Below are 25985 nucleotides of genomic sequence, written 5' to 3'. Positions count from 1 at the left end.
AACAGTTCATGAAGAGCAACGATGAACTTATCAGTGACAGTTTTATAATATTTTAAAATATATAATATACTACTACCAGTTAAAATCTGTCAAATATGCTCAAAATAAAAGAAAATAAAAGAACAGTAAAGTAAGAGAAAGTTTTTCATCTGATGAGATAGCTTTCCTTAGTATTGTGTCCATTCCTGTGATTTCTAGCAGTGAATATCTGTGTAATAAACGTTTTGTCTTCATCCTCCTCCTGTTCAATAGCAATGGGCCTAACATCCTCACTCGAATCCATTTTACTAATTAATCACAAATTGTTTTATCAGAAGCTACTAACTAATCAGTTGGCAATACTAGCTGTGTTCGACACCAGTGACCCATGAGTGTTCATTGCAAACACCAGTGACCGTCACCTGTGTCCCAGTGTGAAAAGGGCCTTACCTATTAGTACTTTCATGCAAGATCTAAAGACATAAATTCCTCTACAGTAAATGGCATATGATGCAGCAGCAACCTGTTGACTATGCTTTTAAATTTCTTTTTACTACTTATTATGGAGCTTGAAATTTTATTATACATGTTTATGTCTCTATGTAAAATACTTTTAAGACTTGTGGTAATTCTATGAGTGGACAGATGGATATGACTTTATGTTCTTGTTTGATACATATGGTAGTCAGAATTCAATTTGAATTTTGCTTTGTTTTTATGAATGAAAGACACATTTTCTAGAATGTATATACAAGGCACAGGCAGAATTTTGAGTTCTCTAAAAATTGCGACCTTATAGGTAGGGGAGGGTCGGGTAAGTTGGCGACCTTAAGCTTTCTTGTTTTTTTGCTTGCTTTTAATTTATCCCTAAGCGGTGTATTTATTATAGTATGATTACTTGATTTATTGTTTTTAAAAATACAATTTTCAGTTTTATCTCCTTTTCTTCATGCTTGTCTCTTTCGTCAACTTACCCACCCATGCGGGTAAGATGACTTCAAATTGCGGATAAGATGACGAAATAATATTTTTATTTAAGAATGAAATGAAATTTTATTGAAGCCTACTTAATTATCACAAAATCACAAATATAAGACTTTTCCTTTGCTGCCCTCTTATCCAAGCCTCTACATTGGGCATGTGCCCACTATTGGCTTAGTGAGCATGGATACTATAGTTCTGTCTTGCCAAACTCTTCACAAATGATGCACTGTCTTTCTTCTGCATAGTCTGAATCACTGCCTGCATATTCTATTTCAATTGAAGAGTTAGAAGAGGAGCCGGAACATTGTTTAGTTCATTTTTTTTTTTTTTTTTCCAGATCTGAGCTAAATGCTAGTTTACGTTTAGCCCCTAGGTGCACCATCAAGATGTGCTGGCTGCATTCTTACCATGGGGTAAATGAAAAAGGGAGGTATAAACTGTCACACTTAACACAACAAGCAACGCTAACATTTGTTACTTTCTCAGCATAGGACATTTTTATAACTATTCTATTGCCAATAGGGCTCAGTACTGGTGGTGGTGTCTTTGTGGTAAGTCAAACATCCAGTCTCATCAACATTGTATATCTGATAGGATTTAAATTTGATTTCGGTCGTATTTCTCTATGTAAATTGAAAAATTAATCTACATTCACTTTATTAAATGCAGCCAGTTGAGCAGCCAACATATCTTCTGGTTTGCGAAAAGAAAACTTGAATCTTTTCTTGAAATCCTGAATAAAATCTTGCCCTGCCTGTTTCTTCTCCTTGTTGAATCTGTGTGGTATCTTCTTCGATTCAGCATAGTAATATACAAGTCGAGCAAAATCTGACCACCTTAGACCGAAAACTCTTTTATCCACTTCTAACTTATAACATATTCTTATAATTCTTGTAATTGGTCATCTTTAAATGTGTTCTTATATCTGCCTGCTTTTTGCAGTAGATCCTGAAACAATATCAGAGGTTACCACAGGAATGTTTAAGTAACAAATAATTAATATAATTCAAATATATAGCGAAACATATCCTACTTACGTGTTCTGCATAATTTTTGACACAGCTTCAGATACATTGAATTTCTTGGCAGCAGCATTAACAGGGGCTCCATTTCTTACTTCCTGCCTTGTTTCCTTCATTGATTTTTTGCTCCATCTTTTCCGCCCTGTCTTCCGAACATCACTTTTCCCATATCTGTACCCTGCAATTCGAATTATATTACGGTATTACAAAATAAGAAAGGAACTAGGTATAGAAACTTAAAAAACAGAGTGGCAGGTAAGATGATGTAATCGTCATTTTATCCCCTGCATCATTCGTCATCTTAACCGAAGACGCCATTTTTAGTTGACATTAAATTTTTACGAGAGTTTACAAAATATTTTCAAATTAATCTTCATTAGGAAATCAATAAACGTATGTATTTAGAAGGAAATAAATTGAGTTAAGTTAAAAGCTCAATGACTCTTACATGAAACTTATTTTATAACTCTGAAAAATTGTAGCGAAATGCATTTCTGCTTGGAAGTTTCTGTTCTCATCAAAACCAGATGGTCAAACACGTTCCTTTCAACAGCAATGTCTTCAGAGGCGCTGTAAGGAAGTAACACTACGGAATAAGTGGTACTATCTGTCAAAACTTCGGAAAAATTAAGTATTCGTCATCTTAACCTCCTCATCAACTTAGCCGACCCTCCCCTACTTGTTTCACAATTTTTATAATTTTCTTCTGTAGCTTGAAAATTTCCGTAATTTTTATTGTTGCGCTCCATAATAGTATGCCATACTGAATCAGGGAATGTATATAGCCAAAATACCTAGATCTGAGAACTTGATTAGAGGTTGTTTTGCATAAAACTCTGAAAGCATATATATAGTGGTTCAATTTTTCTATAGTTCTCTCAATATGATAATTCCAGGTTAAAGCAGAATCAATCTAGATGCCTAGGAATTTTGTATTTTTAACTTCCATTATGTCTTTATCATTGATTTTGATAGGAGTAGAATTTTGATCGCGTAAAGAGTATGTAAACAGTCTTACTAACATTTAGTTGTAACTTATTTTGCTGAAGCCAGTTTTGGAGGTAGCCATTTGTAATATGTAATATGTAGATCTGCTGGTTCCATCAGGTAGTTTCGCTGATTCACCGATGCTCTGCGAGGTGAATGTCACCACCACTGCCAAGTGATGACGTAGTTGAATTGATGAAGGGTTGCGTGATTCCTCGGAGTATGGAGTCCGTAAATGAGCTAAGTCATTTAAGTTGCAATGCACAAGTAGATAATCTTTATTGTCAGAATTTATATTAGATGACAGAACAGATGACAGAATAGTGACGTAGTCTCAAGTACACTTAAAAAGTGTAGTATACTGAGTGTCTCTGGAATCTTGGGTGATTGGCCCTTTTAAAAGATCTAACTATGTGTGACGCTTCTCGCCCCTCTGATCACATGGCTTGAGGGTCCATCGATTACATCCCCTTATGATCATGGGAGTATCATGCGCGCGGATGAGAGGGCATATTTACTCGTGCTAATATGCACTCTGGCTGAGGGTAATGTTTGTTAAGTTAACAAGACATTCATCTCACTCTTATCGTAGAGAAAATAAGCTTCCTTCTTCTCGGGCGCCTTAAGACCAATATTCCAGAGTCTGGCTAAACTAAATACAATTCCAATTTCATATGACATTACATAGTATTACACAATTATTTAATAGTATACTTTGTTATTCTTTATAGCGAATACCATCACATATTACACATTGCTCTGATTGACTGTGCTTAGCAACTCATTTTTATCGTTAGAATTAAATAGCATATTTTTCTCATCACCAAACAAAACTGTGTTAGCAAAAGGTATATTGATCTGGGAGATCGTTGATATATAGTAAAAAAAAGTACTGGTTCAAGAATTGAACCCTGCGGAACATTGTGTTTCATAGAGGTGGAAGTCGAACTTATTGTGAAGAAGTCGCTAATATTGTTATATTATCATTATAATATGAGATTATTTTGATACTGTCTGTGATAAAAAAAAATTCGATAAATCTCTGTATCAACAACATAACTGCCTAGATCATACAGACCCAGATTGTTCAGCCTTATAGGCTTTGACGGTAACAACTTTTGTTAGGTTTACTATGCTGCCATCTAGTTGTTACATAAGGCGTCACGTCACAACTCCTATTTGAATTACATATTTGCATCTGGCCCAAGTCCCTACAGCCGAGGCTGTGCAGAAGTTTGGAGTAGGGACAAATTGAAGCTTGCATCCACCGCCATGCTTTGGGAGAATCACTGGCTAGCAGACGGCTGTACTATGCAATGTTGAATGTTTAATATATATGTATGGTCTCTCTTATAAATGAATCTGAATGGATAACTGAAAAAAAAAATCCTATTAACATTTAAAGCAACCATGTTATGGACAAAATCAAGCTTAGTTACTGTTAGTTTGACATGAAAAGAAAGAAAACTGTAACAATTTGATACCATAACCAAAGATGTTGTATAGTTATTTGACAACACATAGAGCGAACAGAAATACAAATGCATATTGTAGTAATAGTTCAGATGAAAAGAAAATTATTAGTATTAACTATTATTAACAAAACACTGCGTGTGTAAGACATTACATTAGGCCCATATTGTAAACACATGTTTGCTTTGATGTGGACGAGAAACAAACAATTATTTATTCGCTTCCATATTACATAATATACTGTACACCTGTAAAATAAAAATGCATGAATTAGTCATATAATAGAACTCAGGCCTAGTGTACAGAACATCTTGCCTATTGATTCATTATTATTATTATTATTATTATTATTATTATTATTATTATTATTATTACTATTATTATTACTATTATTGTTATTGTTATTTTTGTTATTGTTATTATTAGAGCTCGGATGTTTGGCAAAATGCCTTTTTTTACTGGGTGTAAGTAAGTCATTATTTGCTTAGATATAAATGTGATTTGGAGTAAATCAAAGTGATAGGGCCAATTTTTATTTGCCTTTTTAAGGTGTTTCTTACTAATAAATACCTTTTTTTTTTTTGTCATTTTAAGAGGTTAGGTACAGCTTACAGCAGTAAAATTTTGGAAATAATCAACATTTTTTTCCTCCATTACTGTATCTTGTACAATAATGAAAATTAGTATGTGTAAAACACTGTTCTTCTGCTATGTGAAAAAATATTTTTACGATTTAAAAAAAATGATTTACATTTTTGTTTTCAAAATTCAGTTCACTGTGCAGTGATGAAGCGTTTCCCACATAACTCAAAAACTATCCAACATTCTGTGATGAAATATTTTGTGTGTATTTAAGTATACTTATTATATCTACAATATGATGCAAGATCACTTCTCTACCTTTGATAGATGGTCTGATAAAAAATAAATTCATTTAAAAAATGGTCAAATATCAATACTTTCTTCTAACATAAAATAAAAAAAATATATTTATTGAGAAATGTAGTTGAAAGAGCATGAAATTGTAAACATGAGTTTCAGCAATAAAATAAAAGAGAGAGAACGTGAAAAAGTTAACAAGTTTATGAGTTATGAGGGAAATGCTTCATCACTGCACAGTAAACTGCCATCATTATGAAGTTTGAAAAAAAAAAAAAAAAATTAATCGTAAAAATATTTTTTTCATATAGCAGAAGGATAGTGTTTTATACATACCAATTTTCATTATTGTACAAGATACAGTAATGGAGGAAAAAAATGTTGAATATTTCCAAAAATTTTACTTCTGTAAGCTATACCTAACCCCTTAAAGCAATAGTTCTTGTTTATTTGCAATTTTCTAATTAATTGTAATGTAATGTGTATGAAATTTAAATATTTTAAACACTAACTTTACTAACAATAGTAAATAAAAGTAATTTATTTGGTGCTTAATCTGCTAATAATTGTGCTTTAATACTACTATTGGTGTAATATGAATAATGATTGACAATCCACAGTTACAAATATAATATTGTCATGTCTTCATGATACCAACAATCAGCTTTATAATTTTAAATATTAAGCTCATTCTCATAGGAGTTGTCACGTAGCATTTCCAATTGTTTGCTTTCATATTTTCAAATCTTACTGTTACAATTTTGTGCTACATGTGTTCATTATTGTAGGAGACAAATTTGAGTGAGGAACAGTCAGTTATTGTCGGGTGACAGAAGGTATAAGATCGGTTGGCTAGAATGCCTAAATTCAGTAAACCATTGAAAAGTAAACTTCATGCTCACGTTAGTGAATTTGATGCCTATGTGTTTTCAACTCTGATGGAACAGTTTTGTTATGTAAGGTTTGTGAAAAGACAGTTAATCACGAAAAAAAAAGCATTTTATAAGTCAACATACGTCACTTACGAAGTAAATATGTGATTTATGTTGATATCATTTAAATTTATTGGTAAAATTATTATACCTTTTTTAAATTTATAATGCCTTTTTCAAAGATTATTGTGCCTTTTTCTTATGTTTTATTGCCTTTTTTGCCTGCCTATTATAACTGTTATAAATGCCTAAACATCCTGGCTCTAGTTAATATTATTGATTTCGTTAAATGTTATCTTACAACATTTTTATGTAAAGTCGTGTTGTACTGGTAACTTTAAGCTGTGCGCTGACATCTGCTCTTTATGTAGTACCGTACTTTCCTTTATTTTGTTATTTAACGACGCTGTATCAACTACTAGATTATTTATATAATATTGTATAATTATTAATTTCAATTCAGGAATCCGCCCCTGAGCACGAGTTCTACTGTCTCAGGGGCGAGATAAAATTTTTTCTGTATATATTATATTTTATGTTACAATTATTAGCAAAATAATAAATAAATAAATAAATAAATTTAGCATCAGTGGTATTGATGATAGTGAGATGGTATTTGGCGAGACGAGGCCAAGGATTCGCCATAGATTACCTGACATTCGCCTTACACTTGGGGACATCTGGAAAAACCCAACCAGGTAATCAGCCCAAGCAGGAATCGAACCCACATCCGAGCTCGACTCTGGATTGGCAGGCCTTAGCCAACTGAGCTACGCCAATAGCTCTTTATGTACTTTTATGGTCAGTTTAACAAGTTTAAAATATGATTCTCGGGGGGAATCTGGGATCCATTTTCTAAAATATGTTCCTATAAGTGTAGAAAGTTTGTACAAATGTTCTACTGTTAGATCACATTGTTTTCACACGATGTAAGAATGGGTGGTAATATGCCATTGAACTGTCAACATCTGTATAATCGCTCTTTCACTTAGGCAGCATATTTCTATAATCTCAGATGATGGTACAAGACTCCTATTATTCTTTCGTTAAAAAAAATAAGAGAGATTATTTTAGAAAGCATGATGGAAATATTCAGATTGTCAATTAATATAGATAAACACAATATAATATTTGTTACTCAGTCAAATGACAAATCAATGTAAAATAATGACTTATATTATATGGTCATTAAGTTTTATATACATGAATTACAAATTGCAAACGTTTTCGCCCATTCAGGCATCTTCAGGCACAATTATACAATATCTCAATATCAAACTGTGTAGCCATTACATTGGTGGTAGATAAACTGTTTAAGATTAATTATGTACAAAACATCTCCATAATTAAAATGTAATATTACAGGTCATAAAATTAAAATAATGTTAAAAACCACGTAGTGTTGTAATTAAACTTCATAATATTCTGTGGAACTCTTGTTCAGTAGAGTCCAATGAGTGATGAATTATGTGTCGCTTGAACGTGGCAACTGTATAGATCACTATAAAACATCCTATGTTTGAAGTAGTTATGTAGACTTGAGACGACCTGCTGCTGTTGGAACTGTAGCTAGTATGACATGGGGGAAGTGTGTGTTCGTGTAAAGAACTAACGCGGAAGGATATTGCATAGTGATGGGGTTAGAGATTGTACAGGGGATTCCGGATTTGAGTCAAACTTTCATTAAGAATGCTGTTCTCTATTTGAATCTGTTTTGCAATATAATATTCCTCTGCAGAATTTATCAATTTAGTATCTATTCCTGATTTTAATATTTTTAAAGTTTTATGTGTTGGGCCTAATTCATGTCCAGTATCTATTAGATGGGATGTGTATGTGGATTTCTTACGATTATGTTTGAAATCAGAAATGTGCTCATTGTACTGTATCTAATTTTGAAATTTCTTTTGGTTTGTCCTATATATTTTTCCTTACATGTAAAACATTCCAATCTGTAAATACCATTATTGTGGAGTTTATTAACTTCTTGAAGTCTATTGTTTAAATTGTTATTGAGTTTATTAGTTGGTTTATGTGCTATGTAAATATTTTCTTTTTTAAAAAAGTTAGCTAATTTGCTGAATATATATTTATTATATGTTAAACTGAAATATTTTTTGTTGGTATTGTTTTGTTTTGTTAACGTAGATATATTGCTTAGTTCTTTTTTCCTTTTGTTCTTATTTATTAATTTTTTAATCAAATTAGTACTGTAACCATTTTCGTTGGCTATTTGTATTATTTTATTATATTCTTTCTTGTAATTGTTTTTGCTTAGTGGAAATTGTATTAATCTATTAATCATGTAATTGAAGTTACTTAGTTTATGTGCAGTAGGATGTTCTGAATTTATGGGGATACTATGGTTGGTGGTTCCGGGTTTTCTGTAAATATTAAATTCTAATCTATTTTTATGTTTTTTTATTACGATGTCTAAAAAATGAATCATATTATTGATTTCAATTTCTTGTGTGAATTTCAAGTTATTATGCAAGTTTTGAAAGATTCTAATATTTGTTCATTAATTTGTTGGCTTTCGTAAATTATTAAAGTATCATCTACGTATCTATTGTAAAATTTAACATTGTGTGTTTTTAGAATATTATTAACTTCCTTATCTTCAATATCTTGAATAAATATCTCGGCAAGTAAACCGGATAATGGATTGCCCATAGCTAATCCTTTATGTTGTGTATATATTTTATTATTAAACTGGAAATAATCCTACTGCACATAAACTAAGTAACTTCAATTACATGATTAATAGATTAATACAATTTCCACTAAGCAAAAACAATTACAAGAAAGAATATAATAAAATAATACAAATAGCCAACGAAAATGGTTACAGTACTAATTTGATTAAAAAATTAATAAATAAGAACAAAAGGAAAAAAGAACTAAGCAATATATCTACGTTAACAAAACAAAACAATACCAACAAAAAATATTTCAGTTTATCATATAATAAATATATATCCAGCAAATTAGCTAACTTTTTAAAAAAGAAAATATTTACATAGCACATAAACCAACTAATAAACTCAATAACAATTTAAACAATAGACTTCAAGAAGTTAATAAACTCCACAATAATGGTATTTACAGATTGGAATGTTTTGCATGTAAGGAAAAATATATAGGACAAACCAAAAGAAATTTCAAAATTAGATACAATGAGCACATTTCTGATTTCAAACATAATCGTAAGAAATCCACATACGCATCCCATCTAATAGATACTGGACATGAATTAGGCCCAACACATAAAACTTTAAAAATATTAAAATCAGGAATAGATACTAAATTGATAAATTCTGCAGAGGAATATTATATTGCAAAACAGATTCAAATAGAGAACAGCATTCTTAATGAAAATTTGACTCAAATCCGGAATCCCCTGTACAACCTCTAACCCCATCACTACGCAATATCCTTCCACGTTAGTTCTTTACACGAACACACACTTCCCCCATGTCATACTAGCTACAGTTCCAACAGCAGCAGGTCGTCTCTGTCTACATAACTACTTCAAACATAGGATGTTTTATAGTGATCTATACAGTTGCCACGTTCAAACGACACATAATTCATCACTCATTGGACTCTACTGAACAAGAGTTCCACAGAATATTATGAAGTTTGATTACAACACTACGTGGTTTTTAACATTATTTTAATTTTATGACCTGTAATATTACATTTTAATTATGGAGATGTTTTGTACATAATTAATCTTAAACAGTTTATCTACCACCAATGTAATGGCTACACAGTTTGATATTGAGATATTGTATAATTGTGCCTGAAGATGCCTGAATGGGCGAAAACGTTTGCAATTTGTAATTCATGTATATAAAACTTAATGACCATATAATATAAGTCATTATTTTACATTGATTTGTCATTTGACTGAGTAACAAATATTATATTGTGTTTATCTAAAAGAGATTATGTTTACTGCTAGTATGTACCATAAATTGAGTCTTTAGATTTATTACACCATATTTTCTTAATGATTTAACAACTAAACCAGCAATGAATACAATCACATTTTCACAATATTGTGTCATTGAGAATGATGTAAGAATGAGGGAATTGCAATCAATGTCTGAGTTGAAAGTTCTAAAGTGTTATATCGCCTCAGATTCTCAAAACACTGAGGATTATTATTACAGTGTGTTAGGTGTTTGGAAAATACCATTGGGTATATAGGCATTTTTTTAGTGTACATCTCTCTCTGGGTAATATGATTTAAATAAATTATTTACGTATTTTCTAACATATATAAAATAACATAAGTAAAATATTCCATGTATTCGGTCTTAGGAAATAGAAATAAACTAATAAATCTAATTTATTAGCAATATAAAGCGTTTATATTTAAATTTAAAGCAATGCTTAGTTACAGTATTTAGATTTACTTATTATACATTAGGAAATACGTAAATAAGTTTAGTTATATTACAGTGAAGGAGGATGTTTGCTAAGAAAACGCCTATATACCCAATGGTATTTTCTAAACCACAGATTACAAACAGTGTCTAGGAGTGTAGAGAGCGAGCACGAAATTTAAATATTGAATAATTATTGTGTTGTGTTACGCATCTTGTATTGAGTAATTATTTAGTGTTTAGTTTGTTAAATAACATATTAATTCAGTTATATATATATATATATATATATATATATATATATATATATATATAACTGAATTAATATGTTATATATATATATATATATATATATATATATATATATATATATATATATATATATATAGTTTCTTTTTCCTTTTATTGTTTTATAAATCTTGTGATTAAAGACACTGATTCTTAACAATTCCCTCACCAATGAAGAAATCCTTACAGAGGAAACAAATAATTATCCACAAGAAATAAACTATCAGACTTCAATTGATGAAGATACTTCAGAATTAACTCTTCACAGAGGCCCACATACGAAAATGTACACCTTAAAAAAAGGTATGTTACATAAAGTCAAGCAATCAAAAAAGTCTTCAGTTAAGAAAGAATTACTCAATAGAAATAGATCACTTGAAGTACATAACTTACCAATATCGCAAAATACTTCACATTCGCAAATCAAGATTTCAGGTGTAACTCCCTGTAAAGTTTGATTTGAATAATTTCGAGCGAAAAATTGTTCCGGGGCCGGGCATCGAACCCGGGACCTTTGGTTTAACGTACCAATGCTCTACCAACTGAGCTACCCGGGAACTCTACCCGACACCGATCCAATTTTTCCCTCTATATCCACAGACCTTAAATTGGGATGACAACCATCAAGCAACCAACTTCGAGTGCACACTAACTCTGTGTGACTTAAATTGTGGCTTTCTGTTAACGAACAGTGACGTGTATTATGCAAATCAAGATTTCAGGTGTAATTCCCTGTAAAGTCTGATTTGAATAATTTCGAGCGAAAAATTGTTCCGGGGCCAGGCATCGAACCCGGGACCTTTGGTTTAACGTACCAACGTTCTACCAACTGAGCTACCCGGGAACTCTACCCGACACCGATCCAATTTTTTCCTCTATATCCACAGACCTCAAAGTGGGATGACAACCGTCAAGCAACCAACTTCGAGTGCACACTAACTCTGTGTGACTTAAATTGTGGCTTTCTGTTAAGGAACAGTGACGTGTATTATGCAAATCAAGAAGATTATTTAAGGCGCCTCTTAAAAGGCATGAAATGTTCATATTGTGTAAATAGGCAGGCAGTTATCGCATTACAAAAGCATTTCGCTGATGAAACTGACGAAAACAAAAAAATGGGAATCCTAATTTATGATGAGGTGAAGTTACGCGAGGAGGTAGCGTTTAATAGTATTTCACTTAAGGTGGAAACGTTTGTTAACTTGGGAGACGTGACACCCGAAAATCAGAAGAACACCTTAGCTAATCATGCGCCTTTATGCATGTATGTGCCATTATTCCACAGCTGGGTACAACCTGTTGCAGTATACGCAAGTAGAAATGCTACACCTGGAGACACATTGTCAAAAATAATTTTGCAAGTAATTATTCAGCTAGAACGAGCTGGTGTCAAGGTGATTGGATTCACATCTGATGGGAGCCAGACAAACAAAGCCACTTGGAAATGTCTTGGCATATCTGGAAAAAATGGAAAAGTTAATTGTTCTCTCCCTAACCCCGTAGACCAGAAAAGGAAATTATGGGCATTTTCTGATGCGGTACATATTTTAAAATGTATCAGAAATAACTTTCATGATAAGGGTGTAGTACAATTTAGTAACCAGGACATAAACTTTGATGTTTATAGACGGGTATATTTTAAAGACACATCTCCTGAATTTTCAGGGCTTAGGTCATGCCCCAAAATTACATCTAGTCACATTGACCCTACTTCCTTCCAGCAAATGAACGCAAGACTAGCATTCCAGCTGTTTAGTGTGAGCATGGCAAAGTCCATACAATTTTTTAGGGCCATAAATTGTGATGGGTTTGAGGAAAGTGAAAGAACAGAAAAATTCACAAGGCAAATGAATGACCTTGCAGATGCACTAAACTCAAAGACTCCCTCCTCTGCCCTGTACAAAGGATCCTTCCATCATAAAATTTTAGGAAATATATTACACATAATTGACAGTAAAAAGAACACGTTCGCCTCAGAAAGAACCCTTGAATCACTCAGAGTAACAATTCAGAGCACTCTCGAAATATCCGACTTCTTATGGAATTGCGGATTTAAATAATTCTGACAGCAAAATTTAACCAAGACCCTCTAGAGCGACATTTCGGAATTATAAGATCATTATCTTGTGAAGATCATCCGTCTACCATAGACTTTCTACATCTGCACATGCTTCAATCTGTCTATGTTCCAGTTAAAAATGTGCTCTCTTCAAGTGCAAATTGTGAACCCCTAATTGAACCTCCCCTTACTTCCTTTATGAGTCAAATGCGCACCCTTGCGAGAGCTACAGAAGAAACAAATAAGGAGCGTAAAGCCGCCGCCTTGAAGAAAATCAGTGATAAATTGGTGGTTGACAATAATCCAATTGAAATGTACGATTGGGAAAGTAATCTGCCTTCTCTTACACAGAGTGACAAGTTAGCAAAAGAGTGTCTTGTGTATTATTTAGCGGGTTATATCGTCAATAAAGCAACCAGATTTACTGACTGTGTGTTCTGCGTAAATAAGCTTCGCAGTGCATCACTAAGAGAACAGAATGTCTCCGCTTTCACTAAAATTAAAGATTATGGAAGCTCGATATCGTCAAATAATAGTTTGTGGGGTGATATTTTTTATGATACGCTAGACAGCCTTATCGAGTACAAACTTCATGTGCCAACGCTAGGATGCAATGAAGAACATGCCAAGGAAATAGTTCCTAAACTTATTTTCCATTATTTGAAGTGTCGCTTCTTTTTCCGGGCCAAGGAAATTTGGAAGGAACTTCAGTCATCAAAAATGGCGAAATCATCCCACAAGCTCTCAAAAATCGCAAGCATCTAGTTTCTACTTCAGTAAAGGTACATGTTTAATAAAATTAGTATTTTATTTTTAATAACACTTTAGTTGTAATTAACGTAGAACTTATTTTAGTAACCGAACAAGTATAATTCTGCTTTATGTGTAGGCCTACAGTTGAATCTGGTTTGTAATTATATTAAGTTTGTTTATTACAATTCCACAATACAAGATGTTTCTAATCAAACATATGAGGATGTAATAACGCAAACATAGTTAATTTAATATTCTCCAATAAGTGGCATAAAACTACATAGTTAACGTAATGCTATTAAATTACTTTTATTAACAAAAAAAAAACTTAGATACGGTATCTCAAAAGTTCAAAACTTGCATTTGCATGGATATACTGTCAAAGCTTGATTTATAAGTCTGAGTTTCACGTAATATTTATTTTTCCCCTTGGGTTGCGAATAAACCAGATACAACTGAAACTAATAGGTAAGCAGTAGTAAAAAAGTATTGGTGAAAATATAATGTCCCATTTGATATATTATATTATACTTTCTTGTACATCGAAAACTATAATTTTGTGTCAAAATGTACTTACAACAACACAAAAATGTTCAGTTTTGCGAAGCTGTACTTTTTTTTTTTTTTTTTTTGCGTTCTTCTCTCTGAAGTTGGCAGAATGTTCCAGTTTACTGTTGATTATTATACTCGTATTTACGATTCAGGAGTGTATGATATAACTCAAGAGTAGTTAATGTAGTAGTATTACATTTTTTAAATAAGTAAAATATCGTGATAAACTATAATATACTTTTATCTAGTGGGTTTTTTAAAAACATCTGTATTGACTCGAATAGTGCTCCTGAAACTGAGAACAGAAAACAGAGCGAGCGCCGCTCTGCGACGAACCGCTGGACTAGTGGAAGTATCGTCATTTTCTCTTCTACCCGCTCTGCTGATACTATCCATGACACTTATAGAAATTCTTCCAGTTGCATAGATCATCATGACTTCAATTTGCAAGAAAATAATGAAATTCTCTTCCTTATCAAAGCAAAACATAAAGCAAGAAAGAATTGGCATGAAACTGGTAACCCACAAGCTAAAAAATACTATAATGGACTTAATAAAGCTCTCCAAAGAAAAATAAAATCTCACTGCATACAAGAGTTTGAATCTGCAGTTGAAAAAATAACAGAAAAACCAGAACAGCTTTGGTCCTTAAGTAAGAAACTACAAGGCACATTGAAGAAAATTTCAAGTACAGCAATAGTTGACAACAATGGAGTGAGATATTACAAACCAACTGATAAAGCGAATGTCGTTGCAACTTCCTTAGAACAGAGATTCTAGACAAACAACACTGTAATGAATATACAATTCGTTCATGATATAGAATCTCGAATACAAAATTTCCTAAGTCTTCCCATGAAACATGATATTGCTCAAACTTCGCCCACAGAAGTAAAAACTATAATCTTCGAAAGTAAACAAAAGACCAGATAAAATCACAACTGAAATATTAACTCAACTTCTGCAATTGGCCCTTACACATCTTACAAAAATTTATAACGCATGCTTGCAACATAAATATTTCCCTAGATTCTGGAAACATGCTCATATTGTTACATTTCCTAAACCGAAAAAGAACCCAACAATTTCTAATAACAGACGACCTATTAGTCTGTTAAGTATTCCCGGAAAAATTTTAGAAAAAATCATTGCAAGACGTCTACTTCCCCTTCTTTAGACACCATCAAGAACTCATCATCAGCAGTTCGGTTTCAAGAAACAACACTCCACAGCTCATCAGCTAAAAAGAATCACTACTCACATCAAAGATCATTTTCACACAGATCAGCATACAATGGCAGTTTTTCTCGACATCTCTCAAGCTTTTGATACAGTCTGGCACTCTGGTCTTCTCCATAAACTACAAGTACTCACCATAGACGATGGGCTTATATATATAATTCACAGTTTTCTCTCAGATCGAACCTTTCAAGTTAAAATGGAAAATAAACTTTCAGCAGTTCAGAACATTCACTCAGGAGTTCCACAAGGTTCCATAATTGCACCAAATCTCTATTCTGTCTATGTTCACGACATGCCACGCTCTGTTAATTGTAAATTAGGATTATATGCAGACAATTCTGTGTATTACACAAATGACTTTAACATCAACAATGCCCACATCAAGTTACAAACACAACTCAATGCTCTAGAAATGTGGCTTACAAATTTGAGAGTAAAAATAAATATTGAAAAAACACAAGCTATCATATTTACCATAGGAAAAAAAAAAAAATAAATAAATAAATAAAAAAATAACACATTGCCTTCGTCTATTCTCAGAAAACAATGACTACAAAAATAAAGTTAAATATCTGGGAGTGATTCTCAACAAACATCTGTGCTACAGTGAACACGTAGAATATGCAAGAAACAAAGCTCTGACCAGATTTATTCACTTATACCCACTGATTAGATCTCCGTATCTTAAAGTTCCCCTCAAAGTAAGGCTTTATACATTGGTCATAAGACCAGTGATGACATATGAAGAGTCCACTGCAAGAATGATGGATATCATTTTATAACTTCTTCAAAAGAATTTCAAATAACTTTTCTCAAAATTTGCTGTATCATTCCAACCCTCTCATTCAAGCTCTGGCTACTTCAAGTGAAATTTGATTAATTGTCTTTAAGAAAAGAATAACTAAATTGGAACCAGAAATCATTGTAATATCTTCCTATATTACTTTAAAGTAAAAGCCTTATTATACAGGGTGTCCGGGACAAAATTTACCGATAAGAAAGTTTAATAACTCACCAAATAATTGATGGATGAAAATGCTGTTTGCGGGAATTGACAAAGGGGCTTCCAAAGTTTCGAATGACCACTAATAAACTTCTATATGTGCACCTCTTGTAGCACGACATATATCCAGGCGATATTCAAGTTCTTGCCATGTGTTTCGTAACATCTCTGGAGTGACAGTTGCACAAGCAGTGACAATTCTCCGACGCAGATCTTCCAAATCTGCCACTACAGTCTTGTACACAATGTCTTTTATGTATCCCCAAAAAAAGAAGTCCAGTAGGGTTAGGTCTGGGGATCTGGGAGGCCATGCTGTAGGTCCACCTCGACCAATCCATCGCTGAGGAAAGCATTCATTCAAGTGATCTGTAACATGTAATGCATAATGAGGCAGAGCTCCGTCTTGTTGGAAAACATATCCCTGTGGAATTTGAGGAATGGCGTAATTTTGCAGCATATCAAGATACACATTTCCATTGATAGTGTTTTCCACAAAAAAGAACGGTCCAATCACAGTTTCATGTGTAAGTCCGCACCAAACATTAATCTTAGGGCTGCTGTCTCTTTCCAATTCCCTCACTACATGCGGATTTTCTGATCCCCAGATGCGACAATTATGCCTGTTGACGATCCCACATACGTGGAAGGTGGACTCATCACTAAACACGACCTTCTGCAGATATCCATTTTCAATATCAATTTTCAACAGCATGTCACTAGCGAAGTCATATCGTGCAGGCAAGTCGTTTGGTTTCAACTTTTGAACCAATTGAATCTTGTATGCATGCAGACGTAACCTCTTGCGCAGAACATCGTGGATAGTTGACTTTGGAATTGCAAGTTCCCTGCTGGCACGGCGAACAGACTTACACGGGCTCCGTTGGAAAGCTTGCTGAATTCTGTCGACTTGCGCGTCTGTCACTTTCTTCCCGTGTGGTGTTTTCTCTACAAGAGAACCGGTCTCAAGAAGCTTTCTATGCCAAGTTGTTATTGTGTGCCTATCTGGTGGTTGCTTCTCAGGCCACTGTTGTCTAAATCTTCTCTCCACTATCTTCGGACACTTGAATTCGGCAAGCCAATAGCAGCATTGAACATTTTGTTGCACTGTGAACGCCATTTTAATTACAGCTATGTCAACAACAATGACCAAATGTTGCCAACATCACACATAAAACTTAAAATGTCCCTCTTTCATTTGCCGCAAATTTCATTTTCCTATCTCCATTATTACGCGAGTTATTAAACTTTCTTATTGGTACATTTTGTCCCGGACACAGTGTATAATATAATATTATAAGGCTGAAACTTATGTAAAAATCAACATCATGATAAAAAAAAAAACGAACTCTATCATAGCCTACTTAATTGAAAGGCCACTGCACTGAATGTGGCAATGCCGCTACAATGCATTTGTAGGGGCCGACATGTCATGTTAGTCTGCTTGGATGTAAAATGTTTCTAAATTCTACCATGAAATAAAAGTACTTTAGATTCTCAAATTTTGTTGGATGCATATTCATAAAACATTAATCATGTATCAGTGAGCGAATTAAAGACGATTTCAGCACATACCTACTTAATATCTCACAATTCAGGAAATAATTCAGTTTTTAACGCCATATAGGCTCGATAATATTACTCTTCATTACTATTGCCTGAAATAATTGTTAGGAGCTGTACAAATAATAATAATAATAATAATAATAATAATACAAAATTGCGGTAAAACAAGTCATTTTATTGTCTAAATCTTCTCAGGGCAGGCCTGCAGACTGAACTTGAAAACATCACATTAAGTTGAGTAGTATGTTAGACAAGGTAGATACAATTTGTTTACAAATATCGAACACTGGTTTGCCACAAGGGCAGATATCCTCACGTGATCCTTGTTCCACCGATTTTGTTAGCAGTAATTTTTGACTGCCGCAACAAAGGAACATACTCTCATACTCTTGAGATACTAATTTCTGCATAATAGCACACACAAACAAACCTAAATACAACACAAAATCTGATGGCACTGTTAACCCACTTCGATTGAGATTATTGAAATATTCATCATTTACATGGTCACCAGTAATAAATGCTATGCATAATTCACAACTCAATTTTTTACAGCTTTGTGAACTGAATAACCAGTAACGTAAATTAATACATTTTCATTCAAATTCACAGGCTCTGTTGTTGTTGTTGTTTTCTAATGCCAGGCGTTTGACAAGAAAGTCATTTGACCTCTTGCACTCCAATATTTTTCAAAGATATTATCATGGCCAGCCACTGAAGCACAGATTTTGAGGTGTTCCGAATCCATTTCTTGGTTTGAGTTGCACAATGAGCAGTTAGGGGACTGATATATTCCAATTCTATGCAGGTGTTTGGCCAAACAATCATGGCCTGTTGCCAATCTAAATGCAGCTACAGACGATTTGCGTGGTAAATCGGGAATTAACTGTGGATTTTGATGCAGAGAGTTCCATTTTTTCCCTTGGGATTGTGTTATCAAATTTTGTTTGTTAAAGTCTAAGTATGTAGATTTAATAAATCTTTTCACAGAGTAAAACGTAGATTTAGTAACAGGTCTGTAAGTAGCAGTGCTGCCCTTCTTTGCTAAAGCATCCACATTCTCATTTCCCAGGATTCCACAATGGGATGGTATCCATTGGAATACAATTCTTTTATTGAGTGATATTAATTGAGAGAGCATTTTAGTTATTTCTGCTGTTTGAGATGAAGGTGTGTGTTTAGAGACTATTGATAGAATAGCTGCTTTGGAGTCTGACAATATAACTGCATTCTTAAATGTATTGATGTGGCATACAAGATTCCTGAGACATTCACTTATTGCAATGATTTCACCATCAAAACTTGTTGTTCCATATCCAAGAGATCTATAAAGTGAGAAGAGACAGCACGTAACACCTGCACCGGCACCTTGTTCTCTGGAGATCTGTATAAATGAAGCCAGTTTTGTGGAGGGTACCTAATATTAATTGTCTCTAAAGACAATTGTTTCAGTATTTCAGCATTTACTTCTGGTTTCAGTATTTCTTCTGTTAAATTTAGATTATATTCTGTATTTAATAGAGTTAAAGCGTTTGGTTTAATTTGTAAGTTTTCTTTTAAATTCGGGATATTGGTTTTCTGTTTTAATTCCTGAACAATGGATATGAAACTTTTTTGAGTTTTCAATCTACATAGAGGTCTGTATGAATGCCAATTGTTTCCTGGTAATCTGATTAGTTTTTCATATTGAATCAGTGCTTTTTCTTCTATTGTCATTTTGATGCTGTTAATATTAGTGAGGAATCTCACAGAATCTATTGGAGTTGTTTTGATTCCACCAGTAATGAGTCTGAGAGCTTGGTTTTGAACATATTCTATTTCGTTTATGAAAGGTGAAGTAATTAAAATTTCTCTGCAGTATGTCAGCACTGGCTGTATTAACATTTTGTATGTAGTGTTCAAAGTATTTCTAGAGCATCCCCATAGGCTCTAAATATGTATCAATTAAAATACTGGAGTACTGTTCTAGATTAAGATCGGTGTCATTATTACAATTTGAAGATACATCATCAGAAAATATGCCACAGTGAAATTTAAGCTACCCATATTTTGCTGAACGTATGCCTAAAAAACTCATTACTCTCAACTTTTTTTTTTTCAGATTCCAAGGCTTGGGCAACTGAAATATTATAATTCCATCCTGATAACTGTTGATAACAAGAAAAGCGAGATTCTAATTTGTCTGTTGGCAGTTTACCTGGTAGAACATCATTACATTCCAGTGATAATTTGATGAATTCAGAGATTACGTATGTACTTTAATACAAAGCTGCATGAGTGTTAGCTGTTAGTTTTCCATGAACAGAGTTGATAGATTTCCATCTTTCCAACCAATTCAAGAATTTGGTGAAAAAATTAAATCTGTCATCATTGAAATCTGTAAAAGGATAACAGAGCTTATTTCTTTTAGCAACTCCTTTGGAGCAACTCTTTATATTCATTATACTCCACCACTTCACAATGTTATCAATAAAGAAAACTATACCATAGTTTTCACCATATTCTGTCCTCATAGCAGACAGAGTTGTTTCACTGAATATATCCATCACTAATTTAACTTTTTGTCGCTCCAAGTTAGAAGGACAAAGGCTTGGAGCAGTTTTCAACAATTGGTTTGTTTCTTTCCTGTAAAGTACCTCTACATCTGAAAATTGTGCACTTAAAATTTCATCTGAATCATTATCAAAAGAAGGAAACAGGAATGTTTTGTTGGAATCTTTTTGGTTCAACCAATTATTTCTGATATTTTATTTAATATATGTACAGTATCATACATGAGAAAAATAGGAAAATGTAGATACTGAAACATATGATGATTATCAGAATTCTTGGTCAAACACGAAAAAAGCTGCCTGTTGAGTACACTGTTGTCAGTTATTATAGTCACAACAGTTAAGCCACACTTAAACACAATGTCAAGAACATGTTTACATATTTCATATTTCACTGCCTTAGTGGTGTTAGTGATACTTCTTTGAAACTGTCATAAACAGAGGATACGATAAATGCTAAAGTTGTTTTGGCTTGTACTGACACATCGTTGTTAGCATAACCAACAATTGTCCCACCCTTATAATGAATTCCTTGCTTTGATGTAAATTTCATCTATCTGTAAAGCTACATATAGCTCCCTTTCCGTTAATTTATCTACTGAACATTTTATAAAATGATGGTTCTGAGTAACATCATTTGGAGATATCGTAAAAGATGATGACAACTTATGTAAATTTTTTCATGCGGTAAAATCAATAAAATATTATATCTTAAGACTGAATAACATGAAGGCAACTGGTAATAAATCATGAATGCGTAAATCAACATACAAATAACGTCGTTTTTTTTTGTAACACATAATTCAGTCTGTTCGAGTAGAAAGAGCAAACTTTTACCAAGATCTTGATCAGCATCTACAATGATATTTCTAAGATAATACTTTTCTTAATTGTTTCTACAACTGAATTAGGTGAAACTATATGTTCATTACAATCTCCATATTTGTTCAAAACACACTGTAGCTGGGACCATCTTTCTAGTTTCATGCTTTGAGATAGAATTTCCTTCAATTCCTCTTGCAAAATTATATAACCATTCATAAAAACACATAACACCATTTTTTATCATTCACTTGTATACTCACACTTTTGAAATAACCAAGAAGTCTACAATATAGAAAAATATTCTGTCATCTTTCAGTTCAATTTTCCATGTGTTCCCTAATAACAGTTTGTTGCAATTTGAGCATAGGTCATTAAAGTTTTAAATTAAATCTTCATTTTTCAACTGCTGAGCTCTTTTTTCGTTTTCCTCTCATATTTTACTTCTTCTAACCTCTGGATCTGTTCTTGCTGGCGTTAGTGGTTTTGCCAGGTAAGAAGTCAAAGACGGAAATATTCTTGGCACTGCCCCTGGTAAACGAATTGGCCTGCTGCGAGAAATTTCTTTAGTAAGCTTAGTGCCTTCTCCATTTTTGTATATTTCAGTTCGGGGTATTGAAGTTTCATCGAAATGCTTTTCACATACAACACTGTCTTTAGAGTGAACCCATTCAGCACATGGTAGGCTATATATTTCAGCCATAATTTTTTTCTTTCTTCGTCTGAAGGAAATCTAAATACACTGACATAACAGTGGTTTTATTTGAATCATAGTTGCTTTTGCAACCAGGTACGGAGCATTTTGTTTGGCATCTGTCCTCTTAGGACAGTGTTCAACAAACTCACTGCAGTAGTCAACTGAAGACCACATTCCTCAAGTTTGGTCATTGTTTCAGGAAGTGTCTTGATGTGTGCACCTATGTACGAAAGTTCACTTTGAATTCCTACATCATCTGCTGCTGAATTAATACAGGCCACATCTTCTGGATTCAGTAAATGAAGCACCTAAGAACAAACATGTAATAAATTAATTATGAAGAAAATAAGGACCATTGTAGGCCTGCCTCCTAGTATTTCAATATATTCAAGAAATTTATTATCGAAATTCAATAAAAATAAATTGCTGTTTATCTAGTAGGAAAATGTAAACTAAATACAATGTAGTGTATAAAACCCCTTACTATTTAGTTTATTTATATAATTTATCTATTTAAATTATAGAAATGTATTTTAGAGTGAAACTTGGATCTATGCATCAATGAAAAACACAAATATTTAAACTTAAATTAGATAACTGGAAGACCCAAAAATAGGTGGCACGAGACCATAACAGACCTGCAAATGGCAAATGATGAAATTAGATAACTCAGAATACCAACCTTCTTAATATCTTCAATATGCGAAGAGTAGTAGAGTGCAGCATTGATCCATGTTCCCCATCTAGTTAATATAGGGTCTGGTGGAAGTGAATTTCTGGTAGTTCTTCTTTGAACAATGCAGTCCTTGCTGGAATCTTTACAAACACCTTTTTAACCAAAGAAATCAAATTGTTAGCCTTAGGATGCTGTGAACGAATCTTTTCAGCAGCACAATGCAAATAATGTGGATCATTTTGGGGTAGAAAACTTGAAGTGCTCCCATTGCTTTCAGCATATATGCTGCACTGTCATTTAAGAATGCCAAGAATCTCTCTTCATGTTCTTTGTCTGGCCAGAGTAAACCTAAAAACAAATGAAAATTTACACTCAAGTCATTCTCTGATATCTCTATTTTTTTTTTCAGTCATTTTCAGGATAATATACTTACGCAATGCATCTCTCATTGTCCTTGCAATGGTAGCATGATTGTTTTTTTTCTAAGACAGTGCACATAATCAGATGAGGAGATCCAGTGTTTATGGAGTTCATTTTCCCCACAACTACATTAGCTACATACCTCCCACAGGAATTTGTAGTTTCATCCACAGAAACCCAAATAAGTGAATCTTCTATGTCGTTTCTAATTTCTTGGAGAACCTAAAATATAATTTATTTTTAATAGTTATGAAAACAATTATTTTAAAGTAGGCCTACACATCAATTACACAAATGTTTTAAGCAATTAACTTTAATAAATGTTATTAAATAACTGAACTTACTTTTTCATAAAGTGGATCCAAGTAATTCCTTCTCAATGTGGAGTCACCAGGAATTTGCCTTTTAGTGTATTTCTGCAAAAATCCGTGAAGTAATGGATTGTTCAGTTTCCTCCAAGGTATATTAGCTGCTACTAGGGCTTCACAAAAGTTTGCACTAAATGTATCATTTTCAGTTTGTTTTGGATTCAAATTAAGCAAAGGCTGATAATTGTTTTTCGTTGCATTTTTTATGTGAGAGACAGTCTGCAAATGCTAATCCACTTGGAACTTTTTTGTGCAGTTCACCTATTAATTAAAACATTATTAAACTTTAAAATACACAACTGTATGTAATATAATGTGTCTTTGTAAATAAAATAATTAAACGTGTTTGTGAATAAATATTTTTAAAAAGTGCAAAAGCTTACTTTCTTCGAACAAACTTGACAAAATAAATGTTTTCCGTCTGATATTAAAGTCTTTTCTCCATCAATCCAGCTTTTCAGAAGAGTACTACTTGAACTTTTGTCTTCAGGCATAACGAATATTACAACAAACCACCATGAAACACACGAACCGAATAAATGCATGCAATGATGACAGTCAGTTTCAATTTTGCTGTTAAAATATAAACCAATTCATTCTATTGTTGAAAGGAATACTGTCAGCCCTGCGATAGTTTTAAAGAGGCGAAAAAAAAAAACGAGTGCGCGACGTGCTGCTTAACAATGTAGTCTGTGCTAATGAAGTAGACATTGTCGAGTGAGATGGGGAAAGAGAGTATTGTTTTCTCGCAGTTTATATTTTTACAGAATAAAATATTTTTGTATTAAGTTAATATAAATATGCAAATATATGCTCTAAAAGTATAAACATGCCATAACGTTAGAGATATGCACAATAAAATTCTGCATACTTATTCCAAAGAATGAGAAAGATGTTTATGTTTTGTCTGCATATCGTCAAGTCTAAGGAAAAGAACATGCAAAATCCGCAGTCTGCTCATGACAGTTTGTAAATCAAGTTAATTTAGCATTAAATGTTCAGCACATCACTGCTATTTCATAGTAACGCCATATTACAGTATATTTTTTCTCCAAGGAAAATACAACACTATGTTGCAACAAAGTGGTAGGAGCGAGTCTTTCCATAAAAGTTGAATATTTTCCCTGGACAAAAAATACAGTATGGCGTTCCTATGAAGTAACAGTGATTACTAAGCATTTATCAGTTCAACTTTTCAGTTTCCGAAACATCAACCACCGCACATATAATCTATTTACTTTCCTTAGACGTACAGTTGCCACCACTACTAAAAACGTGATCAAACACTTCACTGCACTACACTGCCTCCTCTCTGTGAATTAGATTCAAACACAAGCGAAGCTTAAATAATACCGAACGCTATCTGTCCAGTGACCAATAATGCATTCAGTATTGTCGGTACTCTTTATGAAAAAAATAATATATACATATATACAGTACCGTAATTTCACACAACTATGGTCCAAACACACGCGCTCACGAAAACAGTGATATCTCAGTTCCTAGTGACAGTTAGTGATTATTTAAATACTAAACCATAGAGCATAGATATAGTAATATTGTGAGGGTTATGAAACGCATCCTGTCTGCCATGTTTTGTCGCTAGTCAACTGTCAATTGTAGTTAGGTTTTGCATGTTACCTCGTCCACTGGAAACTTTCTCTGCCATCAGTTACCACAACAAGAATTTCTGTGTTCTTGATGGTCTATATGACAGGTAATTTAGTATTTACATACATTTAATGAATATTTTTACAGTTGCATATGTATTTTCATATTTATTGGAAGAATAATAAAAAATGGTACTTGGAGTTCAACTATGGTCCTATCATTTTTGTGGACCATAGTTGTGTTCCGACTTCTGGTTTCGGTTCTTACATTACAGAATGTTTTTTATAGCTTCTGATGGTGCCACCTAATAAAATTTTTCGTAGAAAGTTGGCAGGAAGGTCCTATAAGCCATATGATGACAGAAGTATGGATCTTTGTATAAAAGATATCACCAACAAGGTACTGATGCAGCGGGAAGCCGCAGAAAAGTACAAAATACCTCATAGTTCTATAATACCTCAATCGAGAGCACTACATGAAAATAAATTAAACTCACCTGATTGACAATGCTCCTTGTCTTCAGAAAAAAAAGCATTCGTGCATTCGTCGAACATGCTATATCCATGTCCAATTTTGGATTTATGATAACTTTATTCTACTTCAGGTGTAATGTGAAAATGTACCTGGATAGCCAAGACCGCAAAGTACCAGCATGCACTAAGAATCTACCTGGAAGACGTTGGGCAAAATGCTTTTCAGAACGTCACAAGAATGAATTATCACAGGTTT

General features: G+C 33.2%; 1 protein-coding gene across 10 annotated transcripts in view; it reads left to right on the top strand.

Moving 5' to 3' along the window:
• Positions 1 to 24013, top strand: part of Blos3 (Biogenesis of lysosome-related organelles complex 1, subunit 3) — a 70343-nt gene extending 46330 nt beyond the window's left edge. For 6 of the 10 annotated variants that reach the window (XM_069833766.1, XM_069833755.1, XM_069833760.1 and 3 more), the window contains one exon: positions 20212 to 22374. In XM_069833766.1, coding sequence (XP_069689867.1) covers positions 20212 to 20343 — 132 coding nt within the window. In that variant the 3' untranslated portion in view covers positions 20344 to 22374. The other 4 variants (XM_069833758.1, XM_069833756.1, XM_069833764.1 and 1 more) reach the window with 4 other exon arrangements.
• Positions 24014 to 25985: the final 1972 nt, after the last annotated feature.

The sequence above is a fragment of the Periplaneta americana genome, chromosome 8 (genome assembly GCF_040183065.1).
Source record: "Periplaneta americana isolate PAMFEO1 chromosome 8, P.americana_PAMFEO1_priV1, whole genome shotgun sequence".
Taxonomy (NCBI): Eukaryota; Metazoa; Arthropoda; class Insecta; order Blattodea; family Blattidae; genus Periplaneta; species Periplaneta americana.
The sequence above is the reverse complement of the archived record's forward strand: the minus strand, read 5'-3'. Positions and strand labels throughout refer to the sequence as shown.